Here is a 15,610-nt window from a genome sequence, read left to right as displayed (position 1 = left end):
AACACGGAGCCGTGGGATTGGAGACGAGGCATAGCAGGCGGGTCCCCTTCTGGCTCTGGTGTCTTCTTTGGGGTCTGGGCTTTGGACTCTTGTCCTCCTCCTCTCTCTCGCGAGACGGCGGAGTGAGTTGAGGGTGATGAGAAGTGGAGTACCTCACAAGAGACAGGTCCCGGATGAGTGAGACCGATTGTAGGAGAATTAAGTAAGGGAGCCCGCCTAATAACAGGTCACAACGAAAGCCTCATCCAATATCGGCAAGGAAACGAGCAATAAAATCCCGTCATGGCTGAAAAAGCAACGGGGCGTGAGAGGAGAGGAGAAGCCAAGATGATCTCAGGGTTTGCCATCCTTAGTCAAAATCCCAAAACATCATTGTCTGGGGTGTGTTTTCGTATTCCAGCGACGGAATGGATCTGTTGGAATCTATGATGTGCAGTCACTAGTCCCCTTTTCTCCTCTCCATGTTTTGTCGTGAACGTATGGATATGGATGCTTCTGCTTGCTCCCGTATATCCAGCAGCATAACAAACACCTGACTCTCGTTCCCGCACCATTGACCGTTGTGGCAGGTACAGAGTAATAATACTGGGCTCCAGCTGAGAGTGAGGGACTCGTCAGGGCCAAATCTCGTCCACTGCTCGTTCAATGCTGTTTTCCGGGGTGGCTTTGGGCAACCGCTGGGATCTCCCACCAGGGATTGTGAGTATTACAGTACAGTACAACACAGTAAGAAAAAGGTCATCCTCCTTTCCCTCTCCCTGACCCCTGGACATGGAAGCCCGGGGATGACCAAGAGGCCGAGAGGATGGGGACCTTTTGAGAGACAGAGGGGGAATATGCAATTGGGGACGGCGATGGCGAGAGTGCGCGGAAAGTGACAGCGCGGGATTGAGCCTCATGAGGGGATAGGCGTGAATTGGACCTATGAATGAGAATCGCAAATGGGAGGGGACCCTTTTTCTGACTGAACGTTCGGTGGTACTCACTCGGTACCAGAGCCCAGCCCCGGCGTGAAGAGCCGGTCAGGTACCTGAGGGTGACTTGCAGCTGGAGCCCAGCCCAGCTCAGCCAGCCCTCGCCGGAGAGCGCATGCTGTTGTGTTGCATGCTGGAGGGTCCTGTCCTGTCTGATCTGTCTCCTGTGTCTTTCCTGTACCAGGCTGAATTGGATGAGACGGCATTGGCCTCTTGTGTGCGTGCGAAGCGCCTGTTTTGTTGGTAGCCCAAGTATTGGCATCGACACCACCAAGCCAGGGCGGCGCCGCCAGGGATCAGGGACTCCGGATCAGTGAGAGCCAACCGTCAACCCCACGGTGTCCCTGCCACACACAGTGCTTGGTCGTTTCGTGGTTTCAGCTTTCCTCTGGGCGACGCGGCGGCCAAGAAGAACAACCAAAAGCGACAGTGACAGTACATACAGCACATTGCCAGGGCGTGCGTACGGGGCAGAGAAAGAAGCCTCTAGGAAAAACAAGATTATCAGTTGTCGGTCAATCAATCATCCACTAGCCCCTCCTCAATAGCATGCAGTCTTGGTGCATTCAGCTCACCACCTCCTCTGACGCGGATGATACCCTTCCAAAACTAATTAGTCGAGCTGCCTCCCGAATCGCAAAGCACCACTTGCCGAAATCCACGCGGCCTTGGCTTGTCGTTGCCGGTGCCGTTGTTGTTGTCGTCGTCGTCGTCGTCGTCGTTAAAGGCGTCGTCAACGGCCGGCCAACGGGCATCAATTCTCACCCGAAACTTACGGCAGCTGCACGGCGCAGTAAGGCGGGCTGGGGCTGGCTGGCAGCATCATCGTCATGGCCAATACTCACCACCGGCTCGTGCCATGATAGTGTGCTGTATCACGGAATCATCATCTTGGTCACCGCCATCATCAGCAGCATCGCCCATCGTCATCCCTCAATGGATCTCATCGACATGTTTTGTTCTAGATGTCATCACAGTCAGCCAGCGCCCGCCCGCAGCATCGCCTCTTTCCTGTTTTTGGTGCTATTTTGCTTGCTTTCAGCCCTTCTAGCCGTGGGCGCTTGGCTGCCGCTGAGCACATTTGCCGTCGTAAGATCTGCGAGCCGAGTTGCGTTTTCCGGAGTTACGGTACCTCCTGAACGGCGTTGGCTGTCTTGTCTCGCCCGGTACAAAATGATCGCCTCTCCCCTTGATTCAACGGCCATGGGGATACGCGCAGAGTACGAGATTCCACGTCGTATTGCAGTTTTCTTGTCGCGGCACCTGATGGTGAAATTTGGAGCTATTTGTTAGTGACGTGCCTACCAAAGGTCACCTTGTGAGGTGTTGCAGTTCGTACTCGACTCGTACTTTGCAGTCTAACCCACTCGGCCGACTCGTGTGTACTGTAGCGCCGGCCAAAGTACTCATGTACGAGTGGCGATAGAGAGAGGACGGTGAAACAAGGGCGGGAAAGGTCTGGATTTTAAGAATTTGTCGCTGTCGTATCACCTCAGGATGCAAACGCCCATGTACAATACTGCAACCCCCGGCCAGCCGCGTTGATGAGGTATCCGGTGCTTCATGACGATGGAGGTCCAATACCGAGCACGGCGTCCCGACCGTCGGAGAACGACGCCTCATCTCTTGCGGTGGACGTCTTGGCGACGGGTCTATTAAAAGGGTTCCGTCCCTCCCAACCCAACTTCGCACCCATGACGACCCGCACCAGATCTGCGCTTGCATCATGACGGTGGGTGCCCCCTAGACCCAGACCCTGGCATGGGCAGCCCAGGAAATGTGGCTCCGTCGACTTGTTTCGAGGGGCTGAGCAGCAGCCGAAATTGGCCCTGCACATCAGAAGCTCTTGGCCCAGCATCCGCGGGCTGTGTGATCCCACGCTGGTGCCGTTTTTAGAATGTTCCGGAAAATCGAGCCACCCGGCCCCTGTCCATCCTGTTCCTCCGGTCGTCTTGTGGGCTTGGCTGTCGTTCCCCGTCCAGTCCTATTCCTCCTGCTCCTGAAACCGTAAACGGGAGCCAGTGCGAAAAGTCCTACTTCCACCAACTAGAACGACCTTCATATAGCTTTCGATTCGAGAGATTTGGCTCGTATAGTTCAGAGAGTTGTCCTCAAAACTGTTGGCATCGTCTCAGCCGGCATTGGTCGCGAGTTTGCAAGGTGCTGACCATCAGGCATTTGCATGATGAGACATAGGAGAGACGCACCGTCTCAGTGACACTCATGCAACGTGCTCTTTCTTGCCTCGGACAAATGGCCTTCTGGTTGATAAAAATTCCGCTGAATAATCAACCAAGAAACATCCTAGCTCAAAGGGCATTCTTCAGTCGAAAATTGTTTGCTCGGTTGTTCGCTCTTAGTCGGGTATGTCTGCATAGACAGCGCACCACGTGACACATAACTTCCTGTTTCAATCTCACCGAGCACAATCCTCTTCCCCATCTCATTGGACGTGGACTTTGCATGTCCCACTTTTATCGGGCTGATGAAGCATCTTTGAGTGACCAAGAAGCAAAGAACTCAATGAGCGGAGTTGTTATCCATTCAATCTTTGTTTCATTTGGCTCAACCTTTCTGTAATCATCAACAGACGCATGTTCAATGGCTCACATCGACCCCGCAAGCGTCCCGGCTATGGATGATGACCTGGAGGCGTGGCTTGACGTCGAGGGCCTCTGCGAGGACTCTTCGGACGACCCCGGACAAAACGCTACCACGGCACAATATGATATCAGCTCGACTTTGACTAGCGTACAGACGCCCCCGGACCATAATCCACAAAGTGAAGCACAACCTGCTGGGCAAGAAAACAGAGCATGCCCGAAATCGCGACGGAAGACCACCACCCGTACCAACCCGTCTGTCAACTACTCCGTCATTTGCTTCCCTTCAAATCCTGCCAAACCTGACGGCATCAAGAAAAAGAGAAAAGATTTTGACGAAAAGAGGAGGCTCGAGGTTGCCCAAGTACGCAAGACCGGTGCTTGCTTCCGATGCAAAGTGCGAAGGATCTCGGTACGTGCTCCCTCACTTACACGCGAGTATCCGCCAGAGGATGGGTCTTTTTATGAGTGGATGATTGACCTTTTCCATTTCCAGTGCGGTGTTGGAGAGCCATGCCAGGCTTGCAAGAAGGCTGCTGGTTCTCTTGGGCTTCAGCTATGCATCCGAGAGAGATTAACGAAGATGAGGTTCAGTTCAGGTGGTCAGTTCGCCCGCGTGGAAGCTTTCCGGCCTAGACTGACATCTTAGACCTTCATTACATCGACTATACTGCGCGCTTGCTCGACCAAGAACTCATCGCCGGGACGACCCACCTCGGTCAGCCTCGCAAAGTCTCGATATCCATGGACTACGTCGGCAACCCAGCCTTGGAGGTTGAGGTTCAGGATTATTATGGCAACAAGACACCGCCTTGGCTGTGTTGCTGGGTTGTCATGAATCAGGTTGACGGTCATATCGAGTTGCACCGGGAGGAGAGCGCACGATATGCTCTTCCGCAACTTCTTCCATCAAGTGACCTGGTCGACTGGGTCGAGAATATTATCTTTCACCAGGACACAAGGTGTATCGGCTTCCAGCAAGCCGTGGATGCCTTCATCATGAGGTACAGCAAGTCGAGTGCGTCTCTCCCGATGGTGAGTATCTTGACCTACAGTTGGATAATTTACAATCTAACAACTTGCAGCATGGATTTGTGCGAAAAGTCCATAAACTCAACTGCTTAACCAAGATACGACTAGGACTGGTCCTCTGTGTTGAAGAGGATGGCAAGACGACACCGCCCTCTTGCGCTCTGCACACGCAATTCGGTCAGATATCCAAGGCTGCCTCACAACCAATCGAAAAAGAGGTCCTATCCGAGTTGGAGAAACTCATGTTTGGCACCGCTGGTATCGGCCCTAACAACGCCATAGCTCTGTGGGCGAGCCTGTGGTGCTTGATCCTCATGTACCGGAAACTGGTCCGGTCCTATATAGCCTTCCAGCAGTTCCCATGCCATGTCCCCGAGGACTACAGCGGCTTTCCGGAATGCAAGCTGGAGGTGGGCACACATTTCTACCACTACCTCGTCTCAATTTATGCCGCCCTGTTCCGTGTCACCAGTCCGCTCTACACAGACTTCAGGGTTGCAGCCACACGGAAGCTTCTGGATGAGGATGAGTCCCTTGTGCGGGCTTTTATGAATTTGCGAACCGAGAGTTTTTACTTTCGTAAGTATGTTTATCAGCCTTGGGACTGTCAACTGACCTAGCCACAGAAAGAGAATCGTGTTCCATGACAGCGCCTCAGGACCAGCTCCTGCGGCGTATGATCTTGGATCGAGAGGCGGGACTTAAACCAAAGCAGCTTCCTGCTACATGATCCTGATCACTACAGCATCGACCAGAATGGTGCCATTTCATTTGTCTTTTACCTTGACGACCAGGATACCCCTATATTCTCAACAGACCGCCCACAATGGCAAGCCGCCATGGCAGAGCGAGACATGTTTCTTGGACGGGAACATCAACATCGCATAAAATATTCACGATATATCACGTCCAGTCACTGGTCTGTCCGACCTCAATCAAGTGGAAATTAGAAAACGATCAAAAGTCTAGGTTAGTGCAAGAACTTGAAGGGAACTCGATAAAGTCCCATTGGCTCCCCATACTAAATCACGTATATAGTAGCGCAACGGCGATGTACTTGATTTTGTTCCTCATTATGATTAAGTAGCGTCATTTCGGGAGTTTTCTGGGAGTTGGGATATCCTTCGTTGTGTCTTTTCTACATATCCGCTCATGTGCTGTTTGTTTAGTGTTAGAGGTGAGGGTAAGAATGGCTACGAAACGGGTATCGCATAAACATAAACACATATTTACCATTGTCTTTATTACTCCAGTAATAGTGACAAAAAGTGCAAGGTATTGTATTGAATGGACAGTATGTGGTGTTAAGGGTAGTAGGGACTTGACTGCAGGCCAAGTTGACGGATCCCATGCTTTACCCTATACCAACTCGATTGACAAACAGCACTCCTTTTTTGCCCAAGTGAAAATCCCAAGCACTGGAACGACAAAGGGAAAAAAACTCAATTGGCAGCAGTCAAACTGATAAAGTGGCGGTGGCTTTTGTTGAGATGCTTATCAGTTTCCAATTCTGACCAGGGGGTGGTTAAACATTCACCACGACACGTGAGCTCAACGGCTATGTGTGCGCTAGCGGTTTTAGGTTGACATCCGGCCTCAAAAATCGCTCTTAGAAGTTGGGGCATGGAATGGGCGGTATGAGGATTCGGGAAAGTAAAAAAATAAGAAGGGGCGGATCTGGTTGGGTATTGGTTGAGCTTAATTGATGTACTCAGGGGTTGATCGAGAATGCCCCACATGAGGCTATTCGCACTTTGACGACGGCTCAGAGACGGGCACTCTCACCGAAAGAACAGTTGGAGCCAAGACAGCCAGCTTCGGTTCCTGGGCCCTTTTGAAGTAGTAGATATGATAAAGAGACAAAATAGACAGTGAAAGAGAGACAATGAGTGAGTTGAAGAGAGATATGTAGAGTTGCTCAGCAGGAGGGCAGAGGAGCATATGGGGGACACAGTTCGCCAACAACACCAAGACTCTCATGTTGAATATCGGGCATCTACTAGGTCAATCCAACTGTAAACTAGTACCAGGAACCCTATATCAGCCATTATAAGCGGAATCCCCGTGGTTGACGGCAGATCCAACCTCGAGCTCATGTTGATGAAGAGATGAAGTTGCTTCAAACCACCAAGCTTTACCAACCCATTGGCCCCCGACTGGAAAACCGGGGCACTCCCTGGCCTCTGGCCAATCCAAGCCCGCGAAGGTTGCAATTCTCGGTGAGTGCAGGGATGTTTCTTGGCCCAGATTAATGGGATCGCGCAGCGGGGTGGCCAATCAGACGGCGGGCCGGCGCAAGCGTGTAAGTGAGCGAGTCCACCATGAGGACCATGAGGCTCGATGAAAGGCCGAATTATAACTCTTCTGGTGCCGGGACGTGTCTCTGAACCGCTCAGATCTTGCACAAGCATCAGGCACATTTGGAACTTTTTGCCCGACCCCTTATCGTCTTCTGACAAGTTGCTGCAAGCTTCAATTCGTCCAGCATAGGAAGCCAAGGTTCCACCAGAAGGCAGAAGGCAGCGCATCAACACACAGCACACACCCCCCCCTCGTGACCTGACTTACATCCGAAGGGGACGTCTCGAGCATGGATAAAAGGGCTGTTGCCAGGGACTTTTCCCAGATGGGTCAAGAAAACCCGCGTGTTCCCACCTCCCCGGGCCTGGACTATGATGAGCTCTTCAGGTCCGTCTTTGACTGGGAGCTCTACTGTGATTCCACCCGGCCCTCCTCGGACCAGACCTCGTCCTCTTCCTCGTCTCCTTGCACCTCTTCCCTTGGCCGCAACAGCCACAGGGACCTCCCCTCGCTCATCACTGAGATCCAACCCTTCCTTGACCACCTCTCCCTCGACCGGGACGGGTCCGGGTACCTCAGCATGACCCCCGGCCTCAGCCCCGACCATGGCGAGAGGACCAGCTCCGAGTCCATGGGCCAGACTCCCCCAGAGCTCATCCGCGGTGGCAGCACCTCCCCCTCTGATCACTCGGGCTCCGTCTTCCTCGACGCCGCCGACGAGGGACCCTACCGGCGCCGGCCCCAGGTCAGCCTCGAAGAGTTCCAGGCCCAGGATGATAAATGGACCTACCCCCAGGCCATTCCCAGCAAGCACACCCCCCGGGGCTACCCACCTCGCATCCAGGTTCGCGAGTCGTCATCCCGCCGGGGTTCGCCCCCCCAGACGCAGACGACGTCCGGCATCAAGCGGCAGAGGTCTGGCAGTAGTAGCCTGGACAAGAGGTCGAGGCACCTCTCTGATCCCGACCAGACGGCCGACGTCCGGAAGAGTGGGGCCTGTCTGCCGTGCCGCATCTCCAAGACCCGCGTAAGAGAAAACCCGCCCACCAGCATCTCTCCTCTCCTCTCCTCTCCCCTCCTCTGTCGTCTCTCATGTATGCAAAACTGAGCCAATCCTAGTGTCAAGATTGTGGCGTCTGTCCTCACTGCCGCAAGGCGTTCCCAGACCACTCGCACCTGGTCTGTACCCGTAGGACCCCTGCCGTGGCTCCGCCCGTGATTCGTCATGTCGCCGGTATGTCGAGCAACCCCCCTGGCTCCCCCAATCTGAATGTGAGACATGATGCTGAGACACATCACATCAGACGTCTGGTCCCCCAACCCCGCCGAGGAGCGCCGCTGCGTTGACGACCCTCGCTTTCCCACGGCCAAGCCTAGGGATATCCTCATTTTCTTCACCCGCGAGCCCGATGCTCCCTACCTCCGCGCATCGGTCCAGGCATACCATTCTCAGAATGGTCTTGATGAGAACCCCAGGAATGCCGCCTTTGAGCGCGATAGATTCCCTAGCTATACCGAACTGCAGCGATGGGTCGAGGCCCAGATCAAGCGTGAGCGCAGCACCCACTTCGAGCATGCCGTGCAAAACTTTTTGCTCTCCTACTCGGAGGGTGGCTATGATCTCCCCAAGGTGAGTCCATCGAGATATTATTACCACTTCAACATCAAGCTGACTGTGTCGCAGCATAAGCTCGTGTCCAAGGTCCACACTATGAACTGCTTCTTCAGGATCTGGAAGGCCCCTCCCTTCACCTGCTGCAGCTCATCCAACAAGTTCTCTCATGTTCCATTTACCGTCCAAGCTGAGCTGAGGCGCATCGCATGGAAGGCACTTGTGTCTCATGAGCACGATATCCTCAAGCTTCTTGAGGAGTGCTTGGCGCAGCAGGAGCCCCTGAAGCCTCGCGAGAGAATGGCTGTCTGGGCTAGCCTGTGGCAGCTCATGCTCATGTATAGGGAGCTGGTGATCGCGCATGACAACTTCTTCATGCGTAACCCGAGCGCCACAAGGGATCCCGCCGTTGGTAAGGAACCCCAACTTGGGGCTCAAGTACTTTGCTAACAAACTTGAATAGCCATGCCTTATGACACCCTATACAACGTCTTCTTCCCCTTGATTGCCATCTTCTATCACTGCCAATTCAAGACTCCTAAGAGGCTGGAGATGCCTATGGACTGGCTTAAGGAATCGGCAAACCCCACTGGGTCGAGCCGTATCGCCAAGATCCACCAGTTCTCCAAGGATATGATGAATGCGAGGAAGGGATTCTGTAAGTGACCGAACTAGGCCCAATCCTCCAACATGAAACTAACCATGTCCAGACGAGGGGATCCAACGGTCTCCATACAAGATTGATGAGAGGCTGAGCCTCTTGGTGGTTAGCCATGAGCTTAAGAAGCTCTCCACCAAGCGACGTTCTAAGCCTGCTGGAAAATCCAAGGGTGGTTCATGCGATGATGGCTAGTCTCGCATATCCACGTCCAGTCATTACTGGGAGACGAAATGAAATAACGATAACGAACATGACGAATATGAAAAGGGAAAAGAAAAAGAAAACAAAGAAAAAAAACATGGCTGTCCTTAACGGTAACGAATGTAATGACGCTCGCTGCATATGAAGTGTGTTCAATGGGTCGAATTCATGTATTGGGCTTGCTCTTCTTTTTTGACGAGAAAATGTGTGTTATGACTGCAAGCTCACTTGGGCGGTTATCTTGAACCTTGGTTTCTTTCCCCCGTTCTTTTTGGCGGCTCCCTCGACTCTGTCGGCGAGATCTTCTAAACTGACACCCTCTGTGTTGGCGGAGGCGACTCCGATCGTTAACATGATTCTGTCCTTCTTGTCCTCGGCTTTCTTGATGTGTGATGTGATGCTGTGTGACTGTTAGATAATCTTGTAATTCGGAAGAGGGCAATGGTGTTACTGACTTGATGGCTTTCTTGACTTCCTCTGCAGTCCTTGGAGGCACGGGTAGGGCCATGGCAATGAGACCAGCCACGGCACCAGTGTATGAGGCCCAGAATGGGGCATCTCTGTGCTGATTCTCAAGGAGATCAGAAAGGCTTTGCTGAAGCTGTGCCTCCAGAGGTCCCAAGTTCCCTCCCCATCGGGCTGAGGTCGACAGTGCGAGAAGAGCCCGGCTGACGTGTGAGAGACCGGGGGCGTCAGCGTCTCGGGTAATGGCATGGTGTAGTAGAAACGAAGTGTTGTTGTCTGCATCATACCCCTGACGAGCCCATATCTCGCGTACAAACAAGGCACCCAAACCAGTGGTCAGGATGGTCGGTACTGTAGAAAAGTCCACTTCCTTGGGGAAAGCGTTCTTCAGGATGTCCAGGACGGCATCAAATATGGGTTTCTCCTCAGCCGTGACGGCAGCAAGAACGTTGAGAGGGTCACTCTCACGAATCTCAAGGGGAAGCTTCATCATCAGGGCGCCCTGGCGATTGGATCCTCCGCAGAATGTCACATTGCCAACATTTGGCACAGCAGCCAGGAACGCCTCGATCACGGTGGCAATGGCGGGAAATTGTTGGCGGCGGCGGCGCGAGAGGCCAAAGATACGGCCATCATATTCGTCGTTGATCCTACGCATCCTCTGAACCTGAGAGAAGAGCGATCCTGGAGCAGTGTAGCCGTTGGTTGACGAGATGGGGTACGACTTCACGGCGTCGTTGTGCATGAGCATGCTACCATAGCCTCGGAAGCCGCCGCCGCACATGAAGACGTTCACGCGGGCATCGCGGCCCTGCATGCGGGCAGCCCGGATGGTGTCGAGAGCGGGGAAGCGGGAGCAGAGGTTTGCATATGCCTCTTGCATGCCGGACTGTAGCTTGGAGATCTCGGCAGCTTGGACATCGGCCGGCTGCTCGTGCAGGACGCGGATCAATCTGGCAGCTCCAAAGGGCAGGCTCACACCCGCTCGGGCGGCCTCGATCTCGTAATTAGCCTTGCTGGTGTCGACCCATGTCATCTGCACGCTGCCGCCTCCCAGGTCCAGGAATAGGGCGCCACCGTCGACACTTGCGAGACCACTTCGCGAACCCATAATAGCACCGAAGAGGGTCTCGACTGCAGGTTCCAAGATGCTCACTCTGAGACCTCCCGTCTTTGAAGCAATAGCCTCAAGCATGTCGGCGGCGTTGTCAGCCCGGCGCATGGCCTCGGTGGCGAGAATGGTGATGTGCCTAGCTGGGACTCCATACTGCACCGCAACCTCTTGGAAGCGCGCAAGGGTACTAGCAACTGCAGTGATAGTCTCGGGAGGAAATACAAGGCCTTTTGAAGTAGTGGTGAGTGCATCAAAGAGAGAAATTGGGGCTCGAGTTGAGTAGATGGGACGAAGTAGCCGAGTGAAGGGAGGGGCAAGAGACGTAATGGAGAATCGGATACCATTGCTAGAAAGGTGTTAGGCTAGGTGCTCGCCCATGCTCCAAAATCACAGAAGGAGACATGCCTGCCCATGTCGACGATGGCATATAGCTGACTCTCGCCTTCGGGATTCCATGGCGTAAGGGTTTGCGACAAGTTGTCGAGGGTGATGATGTCAGGAGCTGCTGTAGACATGATCGAACGTAAGTTGCCAATCCTGGTGGATAATAAAGGAAGCGAGTGTATGGGGTAATTCAAAGCCAAGAGAGAGCATCTAGCTTGACTCCCAGGCTGCATTCATGAAGCGTATCGTTTGTTGCCTTGCTAGGCTTTGAAAAGTTGAGTGAGGTTCAAAACTGGGTCACGTTCGTGGAGCCGCAATGGAAGGAACTCTCATGTAAGGGCATGGAAGGCGGGGTCCCCCATTCCGTGGCCGATGCCCCGCGACGGCGCCGTCTCTCGGAGCGGCTCAACGCCAGGTCCGGCATTTGTTACCAACCACGAGATTCCCGACAAGGCAGATTCACAGGCCTTGGAAGCGGCCATATCACATTCTAAAGGCATGGATTTAAGCGCGCGTGGCGTAGTGTGCCTGACGTTTCTACTTGGGTCGCCGACGGCCTGGATGGCCTTCAGAATGGGACGCGGCACGTGGGCGAAGCTATGAGAAGGAAGATGGCCGCTGCGGATGTGACCGATCACGCACGATTAAGCGCCGTACTCTGCGTCTCATGCTCTGCGTCCCATGTCTTGCGTCTGGATGCGACCTTGAGGCAAAGGCCTTCGGAGACATATCCTTTGACTCTCGCATGAACTGGATGTTGCAGGCTCAAGATGTCTTCCAGGGTGAGCCGCAGAGCATGGGGGATGGGGCATCTTGCTGTCATTGTTGTTGTTTTGGTCAAGAGACAACACCAACCCCAGTTGGCGCGGTATCACTTGGGCCGCCACGAACGAACCCGACTGGGCCGTCCCATCTTGACACTTGGTCGTCCTCGGGACTGCCACGATGAATACGTGTTGGGTTGACGGGCTGGCCTCTTTGTCGGAACAACAACAGATGACAGATTGGTTCAGGGACCATAGGTACAGTACATCCTTCAGGGGCGATGCCAACCTGCTTCGGGAATGGCCTCGCCGTTTTGCTCTCGTCTGCCAGGGGATCCTCAACGCCCAGGACGCTGAATCCGAAAAAAACAAGACAAGCGCCGGCAATGTCACCCGCGGCGAGGCCCGGTTGACATTTTGCCCTAAGTTGTAAAGGTACCTGCGTGGTCCGTTCTGTATGTCTCAGTCTTACCCGGAGTCCGGATGACAGTTGACCAGGACCAGGGCTCTGAGCCTCCTCTGGTCTGTGAGCTCGGTCCTTTTGAAGACTCTTACCCCCGTTTCTTGTGTCGAGATCGTCGGTTCTGCAGTCGAGGCTTCTCAGTGCGGAGTCAGAGGTCTAGACCACAGCCGAGGTGCGTCGGGGAGAGTGATGCCATACCAACAATCCTCAACAGCAGAATCAAGGCAGTCTCCAAGAAGCATCAGCATCCATGATATGATGTGACGCTGAATCGCTCACTGTCGATCCCGATAGCTCAGCTTACTAGGCTAGCTCCCCGCGGACGGCCCCAAGGGAAGGGCCCTGCACCGCACGCACCAGCCCAGCCATGAGAAAAAAAGGACGAGACCACACAGGAGCTTGTCGATGGATGCAGCAAGGAGTCGGGAATGCGCCTTGCGTTCTGCAAGCCAGCGCATGCGCATGCGGCGTTCCATACGTAGCTCAACGCGCTCCAAGGCCTCTAACAGGCTGCGCCAGTTCCTGTTACTCGGACAGAGATATCCACTGAAAGTAAATATCAACAAAACAAACTTGAAGCGAAACAAAACAAGACCAGATGGCATTTGTTGGACGGCGGGCGCCGCAAAAGGGGGAGGGGGGAAAAAGCAAGAGAAAGAAACTACGCGCCTAGGGCCGCACGGGAAGTGGAAAACCGTTTGATGCCATCCATCGCCTGCTTGCATTGCCGCTCCAAGGCATTAGACGGCCGCTACATTGTCTTGGGGCTAGCTTTTAGGGCTCAGCAGCGAGAACCGCATCGCGCGTTTGAGGAATTGCCAACGACGTAATCGAGCCCGCGACAAAAACAATCCGGCGCGGCGGTGATGTCAATCGAGCTGACCTGGATCGAGATTGTCAAGGCATCCCTCTCATTGTTTCAACCCACGCCCCGCGAGTTAGAGGTTGATGGTGATCGAATTGAGCAAATGTCGTGAATCTTTCTCTCTGCCTCTCTCTTTCGAGAAGAGCTCCCCTTGTCAGAAGTCGTACGATGCTGCAGCATGGCCCCCTGTCTCCGGGAATACGTACCGGGACAAGCATCATATCAGCCCAGAAAAGTGCGCTGCACTCCAGAGACTGAGTGCCTCTTCTCTCTGGCCAGGATGCTGGGATATGGCTCTGGCCATGGAACGTGGGGGGAGTCGCCCTAGCTAGCTCTGAGCCTGATACGGTTGAGATCGACAGCGGGAGACGCATGTTGCACTGCCGTGTAAACCCATCGTCAAAAGTCTTGCCAGAACGTCGCATCCATTCATTATCTCTGCATTCACACGGCGGGACATCCAGGTTGAAGTGGGACACGGGAGGCTAGTTACTCCAGGATCGAAAGGAACCCCATCATGGATCGTATCCAGCTCAGCTCACTCAGCTGGCGCTGAAGCAGTGAGTGATGCGGTCTGCCATCACCAGCTCTTGATCCTTCTTCTACAGGACCCCGGCCAGACGGACCTGGTTAGCCAACAGCGGTAAGCGGGCGGATCAAGACATAGTCCGTGAAGCGATATGAGCCTTGGCCAACCTCCTCTGACTTGTTGGCCAGCTCGATGTCTGGTTGGTAGAAACCAGCACGCAGTCAGCAGGCCTGGACGCTTCTCTGCTGTTTCTGTTTCGTTTGCCGGCTTTTGACTTGCCCCTCGTCGTGCGAAGCTAGAGCTGCCAGCTGCCCCCCCTTGACCCAAGGCCCGAGCTTTGTCTGTCACACAACCAGCCAGCCTCTTTCATCACACCCATTGCTCTGGGATGGAATGCCCTCGTCTGGAGAGAGAGGCTTAAGCAGGCGTGTGTGGTGCTGCACGTACATCAGAGCCCGGGTTGTGCTGCAGAAGCGGACGGGGCGCTGCAGTGCCCACCGAGGACCGAGGGGGTATCGACATGGGGACTCCTCCGCACTGAGAGAGGGGTTCGTCGAGATTGGTCAGTCTGGAGAGTTGGGGTTGGCTTGCCCAAGCTTATGTGACGACGATTCGTCGGCCGTGAGTGGCTGGTGGCGACGCGTGCTCCATGTTGATTTGATTTCGCGCAGACGCGCCTCGGGAAGCATCAGAACCTTCAGTTGTTTTGTTCGTCTTTTCAGACGGTGCTCTAGGTTAGCAGAGTGCGTGCAAAGTTTGAATTCATGCGAATTGGGCAGTAGGGCGTTTGTAGATAGACGTTTGAGACGATGGCTTCCCAGATGTTGACGTTGGTGCCATCGTCATCTTGACCCGTTCTGTTGCGTCGGTAGTGCAAAAAAATGCCCCCCTCAGTCCGATAAGTTATGTGTATGAATCGCTTGTCTTCTTGCCGCCGACGTGCATTGGCTTCTGTTACGCCTCCAGGGCTTCCGGCAGGGGACGAAACATGTGTCGACGCTCAGCCTCTGGACGGGCAGGACGAGCAAGCAGGACGAGACGGCCCATCGTCATCCATCCTAGCTGCCGACCTTTGTTTTGAGTTACGGAGCTGACGTTCGCTCCGGGCCAAACGATAGACAATTGTTAACTGGCCTGTCTGCATGGTGGGTTTGCACCAAGGTGTGGCATTACCCGAGGTCCCAGGACGAGACTCGAGAGCTGTGCTGCGGATGGATGTCTCAGCCTCGATCATAACAAACAAACGGGAGTTACTGGCTGAGATCGCGTTTCCCATTCTACTGGACCCAAAGTCCGTCGAAAACTTGAATACGCACCAAAGCATCGGAAAGTCTGTTGGTGTTTGCTATTGTATGTACGAGTGCGGTGGTATTCAGCCGTCCTCCCGAATACAATAGATACATAGATAGACACGCACACACACGCTCGCACCCGCGTTGGCCATACGCCGCATCTGCTGCGTACCTACATGCGAGGTCCCGATCAAGTCCAAGTGAATACCAATGGCGGCGGCCTGTGGTTGACCGCCTCTGAACCGTGGGAAAGGCTCAGGAGCCGGCCATCAAACGCAGCCACCCTTGACCTGAATCACAGCCGAAGCCTCCATTCTTTCTCCTATTGTCGACGTCGAGATATTAGTTAC

General features: G+C 54.1%; 3 protein-coding genes across 3 annotated transcripts; 2 read left to right on the top strand and 1 right to left on the bottom strand.

Moving 5' to 3' along the window:
• Window positions 1-3,575: 3,575 nt before the first annotated feature.
• On the top strand, window positions 3,576-5,339 carry NCS54_00087600 (Hypothetical protein; the record flags this gene model as incomplete). Its single annotated transcript, XM_053146513.1, has 4 exons — window positions 3,576-4,179; window positions 4,227-4,612; window positions 4,663-5,188; window positions 5,236-5,339. 4 exons carry the CDS (start codon window positions 3,576-3,578, stop codon window positions 5,337-5,339), a joined length of 1,620 nt encoding a protein of 539 aa, XP_053002488.1.
• A 1,521-nt stretch (window positions 5,340-6,860) lies between these two features.
• NCS54_00087500 (Hypothetical protein) lies at window positions 6,861-9,375 on the top strand (the record flags this gene model as incomplete). The annotated part of the gene is made up of 7 exons (XM_053146512.1): window positions 6,861-6,915; window positions 7,186-7,937; window positions 8,030-8,144; window positions 8,215-8,540; window positions 8,595-8,934; window positions 8,986-9,180; window positions 9,233-9,375. 7 exons carry the CDS (start codon window positions 6,861-6,863, stop codon window positions 9,373-9,375), a joined length of 1,926 nt encoding a protein of 641 aa, XP_053002487.1.
• A 219-nt stretch (window positions 9,376-9,594) lies between these two features.
• On the bottom strand, window positions 9,595-11,478 carry NCS54_00087400 (Ppx-GppA domain-containing protein; the record flags this gene model as incomplete). The annotated part of the gene is made up of 3 exons (XM_053146511.1): window positions 9,595-9,784; window positions 9,840-11,309; window positions 11,369-11,478. 3 exons carry the CDS (start codon window positions 11,476-11,478, stop codon window positions 9,595-9,597), a joined length of 1,770 nt encoding a protein of 589 aa, XP_053002486.1.
• Window positions 11,479-15,610: the final 4,132 nt, after the last annotated feature.

Source organism: Fusarium falciforme, chromosome 1, assembly GCF_026873545.1.
Source record: "Fusarium falciforme chromosome 1, complete sequence".
Classification (NCBI taxonomy): domain Eukaryota; kingdom Fungi; phylum Ascomycota; class Sordariomycetes; order Hypocreales; family Nectriaceae; genus Fusarium; species Fusarium falciforme.
This window is presented reverse-complemented; position numbering and strand designations above follow the sequence as displayed.